General features: G+C 38.2%; 1 protein-coding gene across 1 annotated transcript in view; it reads right to left on the reverse strand.

Moving 5' to 3' along the window:
• SHOC1 (shortage in chiasmata 1) overlaps window positions 1-14,838 on the reverse strand; it is a 60,489-nt gene that overhangs the window by 19,629 nt on the left and 26,022 nt on the right. Inside the window, exons 12-17 of the mRNA XM_054178704.1 lie at window positions 14,058-14,300; window positions 12,366-12,827; window positions 9,727-9,846; window positions 7,640-7,816; window positions 3,462-3,569; window positions 1,183-1,370 (exon numbers count right to left, since the gene is read on the reverse strand). Coding sequence (XP_054034679.1) covers window positions 1,183-1,370; window positions 3,462-3,569; window positions 7,640-7,816; window positions 9,727-9,846; window positions 12,366-12,827; window positions 14,058-14,300 — 1,298 coding nt within the window. The remainder of the gene's footprint in view (window positions 1-1,182; window positions 1,371-3,461; window positions 3,570-7,639; window positions 7,817-9,726; window positions 9,847-12,365; window positions 12,828-14,057; window positions 14,301-14,838) is intronic.

Genomic DNA, 14,838 nt, shown 5'->3' on the forward strand with positions numbered 1-14,838 from the left:
AATAATTTGCATCCCAGTAAATTTTAATCAAAAGATGTTCAGAGATCTTGCTGCAACTCTTAACAGAAACAAGTGAAGAGAGCTCCAGGAAGTGAAGAGTGGAAAGAAGTTTATATAAATGAAAGTAAACTTGAAGACTAGACTTTATTTTGGGATGAGTGCTTAGCAGCAGTCAGGACACTTAGACATGTATATGTTTTATGCTTTCTCTTTCATTATGTAATAAGTATTCTGTAAATAAAAAATAAATATTCTGCACTGCATGGTATTACCCAAAATACTAACATGTCCAGAAAAAGAGAAAGCCTTGGATAACAAAGCTGAGGAGGGACTTTTAGCCACTGCTTGCAGTGATAGGACAAGGGGTAATGGCTTTAAACTGGAAGAGGGTAGATTAAAACTGAATACTAGGAAGAAATTCTTTACAGTGAGGATGGTGACACACTGAAATAGGTTGCCCAGGGAAGCTGTGGATGCCCCCTCACTGGAGGTGTTCAAGGCCAGATTGGACGGGGCAACCTGATCTAGTGGGAGGTGTCTCTCCCCAAACCAGAGGTGTTGGAACTGGATGGTCTCTAAGGTCAATTCCAACCCAAATCATTCTATGGTTCTATGAACTTGGATCTCTTCCACAACCCTATTCTCCATGCCATAACTATCACTTATGGATATTTGCTTCTTATACAACTACCATTCCAGGAGACTGGCCTGACAGAGAGGTTAAACACAGGGCATCTATGTTTAGAACAACATTCCATGATGTGCGTGCTCTGAATGATGCTATACAAGTACACAATCTTGCCTTGTGCTATGATTCACTTTGCACTAGAAGACTGAGGCCTTCAAATAAAAGGTTACAATATAATTTTCAGTAGGTGATGTGTTACCATACACTTACCAGGGAAACAAACCCACCTGCAATAAGATGAAGCTCTGGCAATGTTAAAACTCATATGTATGTTATCTCATACATGCAACAAGGGGAGATTTGATCAAACAGAAACCTGCATTGCTCTTGACTAAGGTCTTGAACTTTATGTTACCCTTATTTAATAGAAACTGTGAGCTGGAAAGGTAATTATAAGACTTTCTTCCACAAATCAACCGTTGTTAAAAGACAGTTTTATAATTACATAGTTCGGAGCATTTTGTTTGCTTAGAGAAACTGTTTACATTGTTAACCTTAACACTGTGTTCTTCTCTGTAACTTTGTTTCCAATTTAATATCTGACACTGAAGCTCTGTTATTTTGGGACTTGTTTCATGCTTTTTCTGGCTGCTGCACTGTACAATCTTCAGCTGCTTCCAGATGTTATTCAAACAGGATTCCAAGATGGTTTTGTAGATATCCTTTGCTTTGGACAAATAACCTGTTAATAAAGCAAGAAAAGAATTAATTGCAGTGACAAAAGAATATTGCCAAGGTTCATGTTTACACATAAACTTAAAATGTATTTGAAGGTATCTTGCACAAAGAAGATGAACATTTAATGGCTCACCAGTATGCAAGGATTCTGTCACTAGTAATCTGGTTTGTAAGTGGTCTTTATCAGAACTGACATAGCTCCTGTAGTACCTCCTAGAGGAGATAGAGCTGGATGATTCCAGCTGGAATTACTGAACACTGCATTCTATAGCTGCAGACACCATCAGTAGTACTGTTACATTTGACTGGTATCTATGGTTTATACTAAATAACAACTTTGTTCACATCTCCACTGCCCAAAACTTTACTTGGCAAGTGTTTTCACCAGTCTTCATGTTATCACAACTATTTCTCAACTCTGCATTGATGCCTTTTGTATACAAACAGTGAACAATTCTGGGTTTATTTGGATGTGCATAAAGAAAAACTACATCTAAGATAACTATGTGATGAATGACACAGTACAGCACACCACCACACCAGTGAGGACTACAGGGCATATATAGTACCTGCCTCAGCGGTCTATGTTTACTTTCAGATCTTTTTCACTTGTGTAATTTCTTGTGCGAGGTGTTGCTGGGATCTGGAAGTCCATGTGCTGAGCAATTCTAAAAACACCTTCTAGGAGTGCATTTGCTATAATAGATCAAAGGAAGAAGAACTGCTCATCTGTCACCCTCCCATCCTCCTGTGTTGATTCTAGTAACTACAGAAAAGAATTCTGCTTAGGATTCTACTTATATACCCACCCTGTATTTTATTTCCTGTTCTTCTATTGCTAGAAACATTTCAGTGAATACAAAACCAATTCTTTGCCCCAGAGTTCAATTTATGGCAGATGTTTGCTATTTCACACCAATTTTAAGGGAACACCTTCCATCATGGGATAAGCCAGAGTGACTGAAGTCAGGTGCTCTGAACCTCCTTATCCTCTGTAAAGACAAAGGGAGTCTGACTCTTTCAGGGCATTCATAAAAGACGATGTCATTTTCATAAGAATCAATTCTGATAGATCTATCAGAATGTTCACACAACCATGGGAACCATGGCAAGTGTGGCATTACCATTTCAGGGTACAAGAAATTTTATATTCCAAATCAGAATGGAGTAAGACCAGAAAAGCTCAAAAAAAGCTTGTGTGCAGCCAGTGCTAAGAACTGGATTGTGACTTCAAACTCCCTGCTTGTGATACATCAGATAGTATTACAGGTTTTGCTTAAAGTGCCTTCAGTTTTAAGTATCCTCATTTTCAAGCAACCTAAGACTGCTTTTAAATGGGAAGTGTTCCACACTCAAAGGAGGTGGACCATAAACAACAAAAGGGCCTGTTGATTTTCCCCATGTTTTCTAGTTGACACACAGAGATTTGAAGAAAACTTGAGCTTGAGGAGAAAATTCTTTACTTTTGAGTGTGTCAGAGCACTGGAACAGAGAGGTTGTGGAGTTGCCTTCTGTGGAGGCTTTCAAAATCTACCTGGACACATTCCTATGAAACCTGATTTACGCAAACCTGTGTTAGCAGTGAGGTTGGACACAATGATCTCTGGAGGTCCCTTCCAACCTCTATCATTCTGTGATTCTATGACAAATTCTGAGATACAGGGCAACACACTTGTCCTGACTTAACAAAGCCTACTCTCAGAAGTCCTGCTCACATCCCACACAGATGTGAGGGAAAGTAACATCAAAAAAACACCCCTCTGGGTTGAGATAAAGAGCTTTACTGGAAATGATACAATATACGAGTATCTTAGCATAGTCACGGAAGTCAATATGAATGTTTTTTAGGCAAATCCATGTAACAGCATAAAGAGTGGTATACTAATTAGGAACTCAGCACATACACTGCCAAAACACAATCTGCAGTGGATTATTGCTAATGAAGGAACAGAAATGAGGAGGCAGGGGGAGTTGAATGTCATGTTGCAGCTGGAGGTATACCATTGGCAAAGGATCACAGTGTACAAACATGAAGAACTGCAGAACATACACAAACCATTGGATATCTGGGTAACATTCACTACTGAAAACAAACCAAGTGCTGTGTCCAAGCTGCATGTTAACAGAAGATCTCGAACTGTCACCAGCAGGTGCACCAGAGCAGCATGTCTGAACAGCATGATCTCCTTCTCATCTGTTTTACCTTTACAAAGAGAAGACAGATGTGTGGTCTGTATAAAATGCCAGACACTGTGCTATACATATGTAACCAATTAAGAAGATTCTGCTATCTCAGAATTCTCATTAAACACACTAACACAGATATCATCTTCTAAAGTTGGATCTGATGGTCCTCAGTTTATGATGTAGCATAACCTTTCCCATGTCATCTGACCCAGAGCAAGTGGCACACAGGGAACTGTTTTTGAAACGTGTGTTTAGGTCATGCTTGCTGTAGGGGATAACAATTCCCCTAGATGTACCATTAAATGCATACTGCCTCACTGATTTTAGGGAGGCAATCTTTAAATACATACAGAAACTGTTAAAATTTCCCTCTTTTGGTCTGTCATAGAAGCCCAGCTGTTCACACTATTATTTCCTTATTGGAGTGTGATCCTGGGCATCCTATTATGAGTGACCCTGCTTTAGCAGGGAGGTTGGACTAGGTGATCTCCAGAGATCCCTCCCAACCACTGCCATTCTGTGAATCTGTGCGTGTGTGTCACTAGTCAAATCACTGAATTTTCCAACAGCACTGTAGCACCATCTAACCTGTTTCCCAAACATCTCAGAACTCTTTCCAAGAAATCAGAATGGTAGATTAGCCTCTAAACAGTAAGTCATTTAAAAGCAGTGATAAATTCTAATGAAGCTTTTCACATAACATTTTCAACAAATTCTATACCATAAACCCACACTCTTTATGACAGGTAATTTGGACCCAGCTAGTCCTCTCACATACAGTAAGAAAAATCCTATTACCTTCCAGCAACAATCCACAAAGAGTCTTAACTCTTGGTATTACCTTCCCCACAGAAGGGAATACCCTGGGTTTCCTCCAGGGAAAACTGGAGGACATCTGCGTCTTCTTGGATCCACAGAGTAAATGAAACAGTTTATGGGCTACCTATTCTGTATTGTGTACTCACTTTGAGTAAATCTTCAAGGAACTTCTTTGGGCCCCTCAGTATAGGAAGGACATCGACACACTTGAACGTGTCCAGAGAAGGGCAACAAGGCTGGGGAGAGGCCTTGAGCACAAGCCCTATGAGGAGAGGCTGAGGGAGCTGGGATTGTTTAGCCTGGAGAAGAGGAGGCTCAGGGGAGACCTCATTGCTGTCTACAACTACCTGAAAGGTGGTTGTAGCCAGGAAGGGGTTGGTCTCTTCCCTCTAGCAACCAGCACCAGAACAAGAGGACACAGTCTCAAGCTGCACCAGGGGAAGTTTAGGCTCGAGGTGAGGAGAAAGTTCTTCATAGAGAGAGTTGTTCACCATTGGAATGGGCTGCCCAGAGAGGTGGTGGAGTCACCATCCCTAGAGGTGTTCAAGAGGGGATTGGACGTGACACTTGGTGCCGTGGTCTAGTCATGAGGTCCTGCATGACAGGTTGGACTTGATGATCTTTGAGGTCTTTTCCAACCTTGGTGATTCTGTAATACTGTGATACTGTGAACTGACTGAAAAGGAAGGAATTACTAATCTGAAGATGGAAGTTATTTTGGGGAATTTCACAGAGGTAGGTATGTAGTTCATTAGCTTAAAAAAAAAAAGAAATATGTGACTGCTGCAGAGTAAGTGGGCTTAATAATTAAACATATACTTCAAGATGCTAAAATTGACTGAGGAAGAATAAATGCTGTATCTGAAGAACTACATCCAGTTCTTGACACCACTCACCATAAAAACTCAGTGAAGACTAAAAGTCATTTAGAAACAAAGTAAGATAGCAAGAAACCACATTTTTAGGAGAAAGACTGAAGCATTAGGTGGTTTGATGCTGCAAGAAAAGAACATGGGACTAATAAAAGTCTAGCAGTTTGATACCGTCATAGCAAGTGATTACTATCTATGTTCATAATGAGAAAATGCACTGGCATAGTCTGGAGTGAGGTGGAATGAGTCTTGATATTGGGACACTAAAACATGGAAGGCAATAAAGAGTGAAGTTATCAGGGAGGTTAGGAATCTCCTACAATGTTAGACAAATATTACTTATGAATGTATTAGAAATGTTACTCTTCCTCTTTTCTATGTTTCTATGGACCTTCCAGTATGAAAACCCATATCTCCTTCTGCTTCCTTAGCTGGGGACAAAATTCTTGTACTTTTCTGTCTCTTCAGTGCAGGCAACAGTAGCTAAATCAGCCTGAGTTTTTTTGGTGTATTTTAAAGCAAGAATAAGTTTTTACTGGTTTCCTGGCACTGTAGTCCATGGACCTACCTATTTCATAAGTCAATTTTGTGTTCAACAGCAGTTATTTTTGTATAACAAGGGATAGTTAATTATTATCCATTCCTCAGAAAATGCTTGCCCTTAAAAAGAAGATCCAGTAGATGCCTTTGCCTCACCAGTATTTCAGCCACTAAACATTTCAACTGACTTCATTGCTGAAATTTTAGCAAAAGGCAATACACTGCACAGCTAATCTACAAGCACAGATGGCCCTGTAGTTTGAGTAAGCTCACCACTCAACTCAGCTCCTACATTAGGCTACCTTCCTATAGTGTAAACAACATTTGCAAGGACTTAAGTTTTCTCAAATTAATCTTGAACTAAAATGCAGATGCTCACATACCTTTTTCCTTGATCTTGAGAAGCAGCAGTAGTTATCTGCGTACTTTTCTCAGCAATGTTTTGCTTTCTGTGATTCACTGATACAGAGTTTCTCTCCCATGTTTGTAAATGTGGTGTTTGCTTTTTTGGAAGCTACCTCAAAGTCAAAGAATATTCCTGCTGACAATTCCATAGACCACTGGCTGTCATTCTGCAGACACCACTAACATTTTTGTTTGTTTGTTTGTTTTCCTAATTTTCATTGCTTTTATTTTGAATATAATACAATCAGCACAGAAGGCAGTAGATAGTTAGAGCTTGGCACATAACTTGTGACCTAGAATAAAAATTTGGCCAGTAGTAGATGGCTTCCTATGATGCCCTTGCAACTAGTTGTCAGCTGAGCAGTACAACTCAGAGAATAGCCCGAAATACCCAATAGCTTTCCAAAGTCCCTGCAAACACACTCTGTATTTTGCAGTGAGTCTTTCTCACTCTCTATCTGTAGCCAAAAATCTTTGTAAAGAGTCACTGATTTTGATGGCTTTCATTTTCATTAATTACTTGAATGTGTCCAGAGAAGGGCAACAAGGCTGGGGAGAGCCCTTGAGCACAAGCCCTATAAGGAGAGGATGAGGGAGCGGGGATTGTTTAGCCTGGAGAAGAGGAGACTCAGGGGTGACCTCATTGCTCTCTACAACTACCTGAAAGGTGGTTGTAGCCAGGAAGGGGTTGGTCTCTTCTCCCAGGCAACCAGCACCAGAACAAGGGGACACAGCCTCAAGCTGTGCCAGGGGAAGTTTAGGCTTGAGGTGAGGAGAAAGTTCTTCACCAAGAGTCATTAGTCATTGGAATGGGCTGCTCGGGGACGTGGTGGAGTCCCCATCCCTGGAGGTGTTCAAGAGGAGATTGGCCGTGGCACTTGGTGCCATGGTCTAGTCATGAAGTCTGTGGTGACAGGTTGGACTCGATGATCCTTGAGGTCTCTTCCAACCTTGGCAATACTGTGATATACTGTGATCTATTTTTTTTACAGGTTTTCACAGGCCATGTAGGAGAAAAATGAAGTCAGAGAGAAACCAAACTAAATTTTTTGTCCCTGACTTCTCACATAGGCTTAGCATTTTACATCATTCAAGTGTGACAAACAATAGCTACCGAATGGAAAGAAACAAGAAAAACACAGAGGCAGCTTTGCATTTCAAAACCTAGCATGGAAAAAACACACATTGTTTGATATAGAAGCAACATTTCTGAAGCACATCCAGGATATTTTAAAATTAAATCTAATTATAATATTCAGGTGAATAAAAGTGATGCTGAAGAACTAGAAGACATTATTTTGGAAATAAAAGAATAAATAAATTACTACAGCTTTACAAGACAAAGTGATGAAAGTTTTGTCGTTCATTTATCAAACATCTTGAACACCAATTAAATTTGTGTTAGTCTTAAAGAACAAATCAATGATTTTAAAAAAACCAATATACATACCTTCTTTAAAAAGATCACACACCACCTTCTCTTGCTGTTTTAAGAAAAACCTTGTGTTATCAAATTTAATGCTGTCAAAATGCCACTTTACAGAAGCAAGTACACCCAGATGTGTCAAATCTTTTAGAACAGGAGTGGCTGCTTCTTCCAAGAGGCAGTATGCTTGGCACTGGCTTTCTGCATAGCACAAAAATCAAAACACAGTAATCAGGTTTGATTTCAAATACTACTACCTGGTAAGAAAATTCAGAAGACCTAGCAAAACACAAACAATACTGACTTCTTCATAACCACTGTAACAGTAAGATGAGAACAGTTGCTTGCCAGGGAGCCTCCTAGGTGGCAGAATTATCCTTATCCTCAGAGCAGACAACCATGTTATTCCATGTATTTCACAAAATGATCAAACTCCATGATGGAAAGTTAGGACTTTCTACTCCTATGACTCCCACTAAGATTGTGCTACTACTCCATTATTCTATACCCTTCTTCTACTCTGTAATCTAAACTTAGTACCTTTACATCCACTTGTTACTATAACTTCAACTCAAACAGCCTTTCTGCTTCCCTGGTATTTAATTTTCAATGTCTTTGTCTAGCAAGGCCAATCTGTCAGTCTGTGATTTCATACTGACAGTTTCTATTATCTTATGGGTGAATGTTTCACAATTGTTTCCCAATTGCAACTGAGTTTCTTGCAATTAGCATCCATGACAGAGCTGTCCATTGCCAAATGAGCTGAACTGAAAGGGATGTCCTTCTCCTCAGGTAAGCAAGACTTTTCCATAACTGTTTTTGTCCATCGTAGCTCACCTGATTGCATCAAATTCTTAATTTTCAAAGATTTACTATTACTTGACTGCAGAATAGCTTGACTTTTTGTTCCTAGTTTCATTAAAGGTGTCTTGCTTCAAAATTTCTTATTAAAAATAATTACTAAGAAAAAAAAAGCTTATACATGCTACATGATTCCCACCTCAAATGGGAACAGATAAAAATACTGCTCTACTTTGACTGGTTCTGCAAAAAAGACTGCTGTTAAGCACATTGTTGGAGTGACTATATTTCCATGGAAAACCAATAGTGTTGGGCCCACAACCTTCTAGCACTAGCTGTGCTTCATTTGAAACTGTACAGTCTGTTGGATAAAAACTTTCAGGTTCTTCTCCACCATTTCTACTGCATGCCAAAATTGGTGGTGGTGCATGTCCTTTGATACAATGTCTTGAAAAGTACAGCAATAGCTCACATGGTAAGGCCCAGTAATGTATGAGGCAAATCCACAGTGGAATAGAATAGAATAGAATAGAATAGAATAGAATAGAATAGAATAGAATAGAATAGAATAGAATAGAATAGAATAGAATAGAATAGACCAGGTTGGAAGAGACCTTCAAGATCATCGTGTCCAGCCTATCATCCAGCACCACCTAATCAACTAAACCATGCAACCTAGCATTCTGTCAAGCCTCGCCCTGAACACCCCCAGCGATGACAACCCCACAACCTCCTTAGGCAGCCCATTCCAATGGGCAATCACTCTCTCTGTGCAAAACTTCCTCCTAACCTCCAGTCTAAACCTCCCTTGACGCAGCCTGAGACTGTGTCCTCTTGTTCTAGTATTGGTTGCTGGGAGAAGAGACCAACCTCTGCCTCACTACAACCCCCCTTCAGGTAGTTGTAGAGAGCAATACATTACTACAGTGTTAAAGACATTTCCCACCAAAGACAATGCCAGTCCTTTCTCCCTCAAATTCTCTTACTACTTTGTCAGAGAAAAAAAATGCAGAAGAATAATCTGAGGGTACTGATGGGCATTAGGAGATTTCATGTCTTCTGATGTAGAGCAGACATAGTTCAAAGTCTGTACTTTTTAGCTTGCATGCACTTGGCTTTATTCTTCAAATAGAATTCCACAAACTGAACTCACACCCATGTCAAAATAAACATCCATCTATTTGAAATGTTTTCAGTCACAAGGAGTAGAGACTAAGCCTAATAATTTACATATTTGTCTGAGTAACACTCTTGAAAATAAAATCATATTGCAAGGCTACATAAGGAAAAACATATCCAAAAAGGTATACCTGATGCTTGAATATCAATTATGACACTGTCCTCATTCTTTTGTTCTTTTTCCTCTGTTCTTGCAGTCTCACAAACAGAACTGTCCTCTTTGAGACAAGGCATATGCTTTTCTTCAGGCACTAAATCATTAAACCGCAAGTAAACACTCAGTTACAAATTTCACAAAACCACCTCAATGGGTAAGGAAACTATTCTACAAATAGCACTACACAAAACCCCACATTTTCTAATGAAGTAGTTTCTATGACATACATTTTCTTTTCATGAACTTTATTTTTGTCATGGTATGAAAAAAACATTGAGGCACACAGAGGGAGAAGCCTGACAGCCTTCACAACTCAAGAAGTCAGACATCATTTGGATTCCACTTATGGCAGAAAAACAGAACTGGGGAAAATTAAGGAGCTGTTACTATAGCTCTACAACAGAGCTCTGCATGAAAGCTCATATGCCTTCATATGGAGAAAAAACATGTATGAGAGGAAAGATGCTACTGACTATGCGGAGATCAAACTATGAAAAATATCTTAAGTGAGTGTGAGCAGAAAAAGTTGAACACTGTTAAGTGTCCCAGGAAGTACATGGAAGATGCAAATAACAGGATAAAATAAAATAAAATAGAATACCCACACAACTCCCCCCCAAAAAACCCCCAACCAAACAACAAACACCAAGACTTACAAAATTTTAAAAATTAATTATTTAAAATAACATTTTCTTATGTCTTATAGCTATTTTTTTTTGCAATTTGTTAGTATTTCTCTGTCTCCTTCCCTTCTTCCTTAGAAGTACTGATGCATGAGCTACAGCTTCCACCCACAAAACTTTTGGCAGCTCCACATCTTTATTTCTGAGAGGGGTTCTGGCTGGATAGGAATCTCCTATCTGATGATTTTTTGTTTGTTTGTTTTTGTTTGCTTGTTTTAGTTAAGAATGTCAGTCTCCGCAGAAAACAGATCACAGAGAGACAGACAGAAAAGAAAGAAAGAAAAAGTTCTAGTTAAGCTAAAGGGACCTTGCTGATTTTGAAATGCTATATAGTGTTCAAAATTGGGTTAATGAGCTCTTTCACTGCTTCCCTCCTTCCCCTTTTACTACTTTCCTCATGTGTTTTCTGAACTAAACATTATACAACAATATCTTCTACAAATAAGCCAAACAACAACGATAATAGAGAAAGAGCCCTACAAGCAGTGCTGGTGTTTTTTATTCTCAAGTTTAAATTAGAATGGCCCTTATTAAAATCTTGATATTACTAGAAAAAATATACACTAATTTCTGGATCAGTGCATTTGTGCACTTATGCATTTTAACAGGTTATCTAAGAGAACAGACATAATTGATCTGCAACACTGAGGTCTACCTGGAAGCATGTTCTAAACTGCATTCAAGTTGCTTAAACTTCCACAACTCAATTAATAGAAGTAGCACATCCTGCCTTTCAATACGTCTGAAGGTTTTTGTATGGATGTGCAGTTCTAGGCAGAGTTCACTAGATGGTAGCATAAAACTTCAAGCTCTACTTTTAAAATTGGGGTGGTTGCTCTCTGAGGACATGGAAGTGGTCTATGTATGCCAACTACTGTCAATAACAGAGTAATTTTTACCAAGAAATAGAGAAATAATTTCCTCCACACAAACTGCACAAGGTTGCAGTTATGTATCTCGTTTCTGTTCTATAGGCATCATTGCTGAAAGCTTTTATGTAACAATTTTCAATTATTTATTTATTTATTTATTTTTTAATGCTGGGACATATAACCGAAACACAGGTAAAAGTTGTGCTCAAAATTCTCCCACACAAGTCCAAAAAAATTAAGCAAATATTCTTTATGAATATAACTTTATCCTGAAAAGTTAACCTGGGAATATGGCAGTTTCTTCTCATATTTTGCATTATAAATTTTCTTTTTCAAAACAAGTAATTTCTTCTACTTTGCCCTCTCTGCTAATTTGCATTTCTGCAATGATGAACACAGCCTGAGATTCTTTCATAAGCTTTGCCATCATCAAGAAGAGGGCTACCAACAACTTTCTGTTTTCTTAAGACCTATTCTCGCTATTGGATGGGGTTTGCAATAAGGTAACTGGCTCAAATGGTTCTTTTCAGACAAGAACTTTTTCATAGTCTAGGCTATTAGTTCTACAAAAGTAAGGGTATCAAGAATTACTATTTGATAACTACAATTAATTTGATAACTATCAAACTATTGATAGCTACTATTTCACCAAAGAGGCCAGAACATTTAGTTCAGAATATATGGACAGAAGAGGTCTTCTCCAGTAAGTACCATTCGGAGTTGCTTTGCCAGAATAAGAATGAACTCATATTTATTTTATTAAAACCCACTTCCACCACAGAAAACCCCACTCCAAACCCAAACCACTTTGCCTGAGCAAAACAAACAAACAAAACCCCCTAAGACACCTAAATAAAAGAAGAAAAAGGTAAGATCCTTCACTGAAAATTCAGCTACATTAAAGGTAATTAAAATACTACCATTGACACTAAAGGCCTCCCTTCACCCCACAGAATCTGCTACCACAAACTACTGTATGTATACAAGCATGTCTTGTAACTGGTGTAAGAGATCAGAATTAAGCCTGGAAAAATGGCAGAACAAATTGGTTTGCATACCTTTTTCAGAACAATCCACATAGCTTTCCTCCTTTCTTGGGGTGAGTTTATGTGTGGATCTCAACATGATGAAGTTGCTCAGGTCAGAGTCATCTTTGTTCCATTTTGTAGCAAGTTCAAAGGATGCAGGCTTTACAGCTACCTTTACAACTTTACAGCTATCTTCTTTAGAAGATAGATCTTTACAGCTGCCTGATTCAGACAATTTGGGGGGTTTGTTTTCTTGGTTTAAGAAATAAATTTCTTCTTCTACTTTATTCTTTTTTATGCTTCCTCCACTAAGCTCTTCATCAGAGGAATCTGCACTGTGCATTTTAGCAGATGATGCAGTGCTTGCGTTCAGGGCAAAGTGCTGCCACTGCGCCTGCTGTGATGTGCAAGGATCAGTCAGTTTACCTGACTGATGTGTCTCAACAGAAAGCACCTCCTGGTTTTTCACAGAATTCTTCTCCTCAAGACATCCTAAAAATAAGTAAATAAATAGTAATTTGAAAAATATTCTATTCTGTCTCCTAGAAGGAGTTGACTACTTTTGACAGTTGCAGAGAAAGCATTTTTTTGTTGTTTTGTCTTTGGTTTGTGTTTTGTGATTTTATTGTTGCTGTGTTTTGTTGGTTGTTTTTTTTTTCTTCTTTTTGACTATTCAGGACCACTTTTAAAAAGTTATTCTTACTTGTCCTAAGTAAAAAAATTACAGTCTCATTCAGAGAAGTTTTCACCACCTGCATGGTGCTTATTGGTGTTAGATTTCTAGGAAGTGGGATGCAAAGCATTTCATTAGGAAGTTTATAAGATTGACAAATTATTATTTTTAAGAGGAAAAACAAAAAAGTGAAGCATGCAGTTAGCTCCCTCTGAAAATGTGCTTCACTAGAGCTGCAATTTTTTGCATTGCTGATGCACATCCATGTGAAACGCAGTAGCTAAACACTTTAAGATATGTAAAAAGTAGTTCAGTGGAAATGTTCTTGCTTGAGTGGTGCCTTTTTTTTTCACAATATGTCATCTGACTGCCAATCCTTGAAGTTCTACAACCACAAAAGGTGCCTTGCAGTCAGGCCATAGTTATCTAATAAAATCTAAGCAACTTTTTACAGTTTCTGTGAAAGTTTGACTGTAATATGCATAATAGTCCATGAGAAAGAAAGTTCAAATTTGAAACTATAGCCAATATAAAAACATCCTCAGAACAGTATTACAAACCAAAGCATTTTCACAGTAACACACTCTCCCCACAGACCTTCTGCAGACAGGACTATATGAACATCTGCTTTGTTAAAATATCCCAGTGCAAAATTATAACTTGTTAAGAAGTTCTCTTGTATGAAATTCTTTTGTTACAAAATAGTGTGGCTGATGGAGTCTACTTTTTATCTACACATTAATAGGAAAGATAACTGTGTAGAGAAACACTTTTGTTCCTACAATTTGTCCTATGTTTGTGAAAGTACACCTTAATTACAATAGGCTTCATACTGCTATAAAACATCTTGTTCTTGAGCATAAACCATCTTCCATTTCTCTCCTTGAAGGCATGTAACTGTTACTCTGTGACACTTTGTTAAAGTACATACCTTTGCCTTTGCAACACTTCTGTGTACAGGCAAAGGCAGGGGCCAAAACCACACAAACCCACAAAAACAACAAAACAAACAAGCCCCCCCCAAGCAAAAAACCCAACCAACAACTTACTTTCTAACTGATCTGATGCAACTCGCGTGAATGTTTCTACCTCTGTAGGAAGTAAACTTCTGGTGTTATTGGCATCTGTATTTAATTGTTCCAAAGTTTCTGTGGAGATTGGATTAAAACCCAAATGAAGCCACCAGCCCTCCTCTAATGAGCTATGCATTGGTGCTTCTATCTCAACTCCTAGCATCTTCTTCACCTCTGTAAGTGAATGATGCTGATATGCAAGTTTAACAGTCTTATGCTCTACAAAAAACAGAAATCAATATATTCTATTAATAATCTAGAAAGATGAAAACAGAATGCAATTTTGGAAAAGAATGCTCTCAAGCACAAATGGCCTACTACATATATAATATATCCATTCTTTATACCTTGATTTTTAACTTTGTGTCCACCAATAGACTTCAGAGCAAAGCAGTTATTCTTACCAAAGCAAGTGTCTTTTTATTTTACTGAGGGCAAGTAAGGGGGAGCTGTTTAAATTTGTCTCAGATCTAATATTGTGCAGCTGCATTACTAGAGTAGCAAATGATCTTGTTCATTATTTGTGGGTTTAATCACCACATTTGCAAAGAGTTAACAAAATCCTTTCCTGAAAAAATAAAGAACTTAAATAGTAATAAGCTTATCAAACATTATGTTTGAACTATAAATGAATGTACAAATTAATTGGACTACATAACTAGTCAATACACATAACTTAATCCTGAGACTTGTAGAATGAAGAGAAGAGAAATGAAATGAAATGAAATGAAACTAAATAAATAACACTATTCTGGCG

Source organism: Dryobates pubescens, chromosome Z (genome assembly GCF_014839835.1).
Source record: "Dryobates pubescens isolate bDryPub1 chromosome Z, bDryPub1.pri, whole genome shotgun sequence".
NCBI classification, from domain to species: domain Eukaryota; kingdom Metazoa; phylum Chordata; class Aves; order Piciformes; family Picidae; genus Dryobates; species Dryobates pubescens.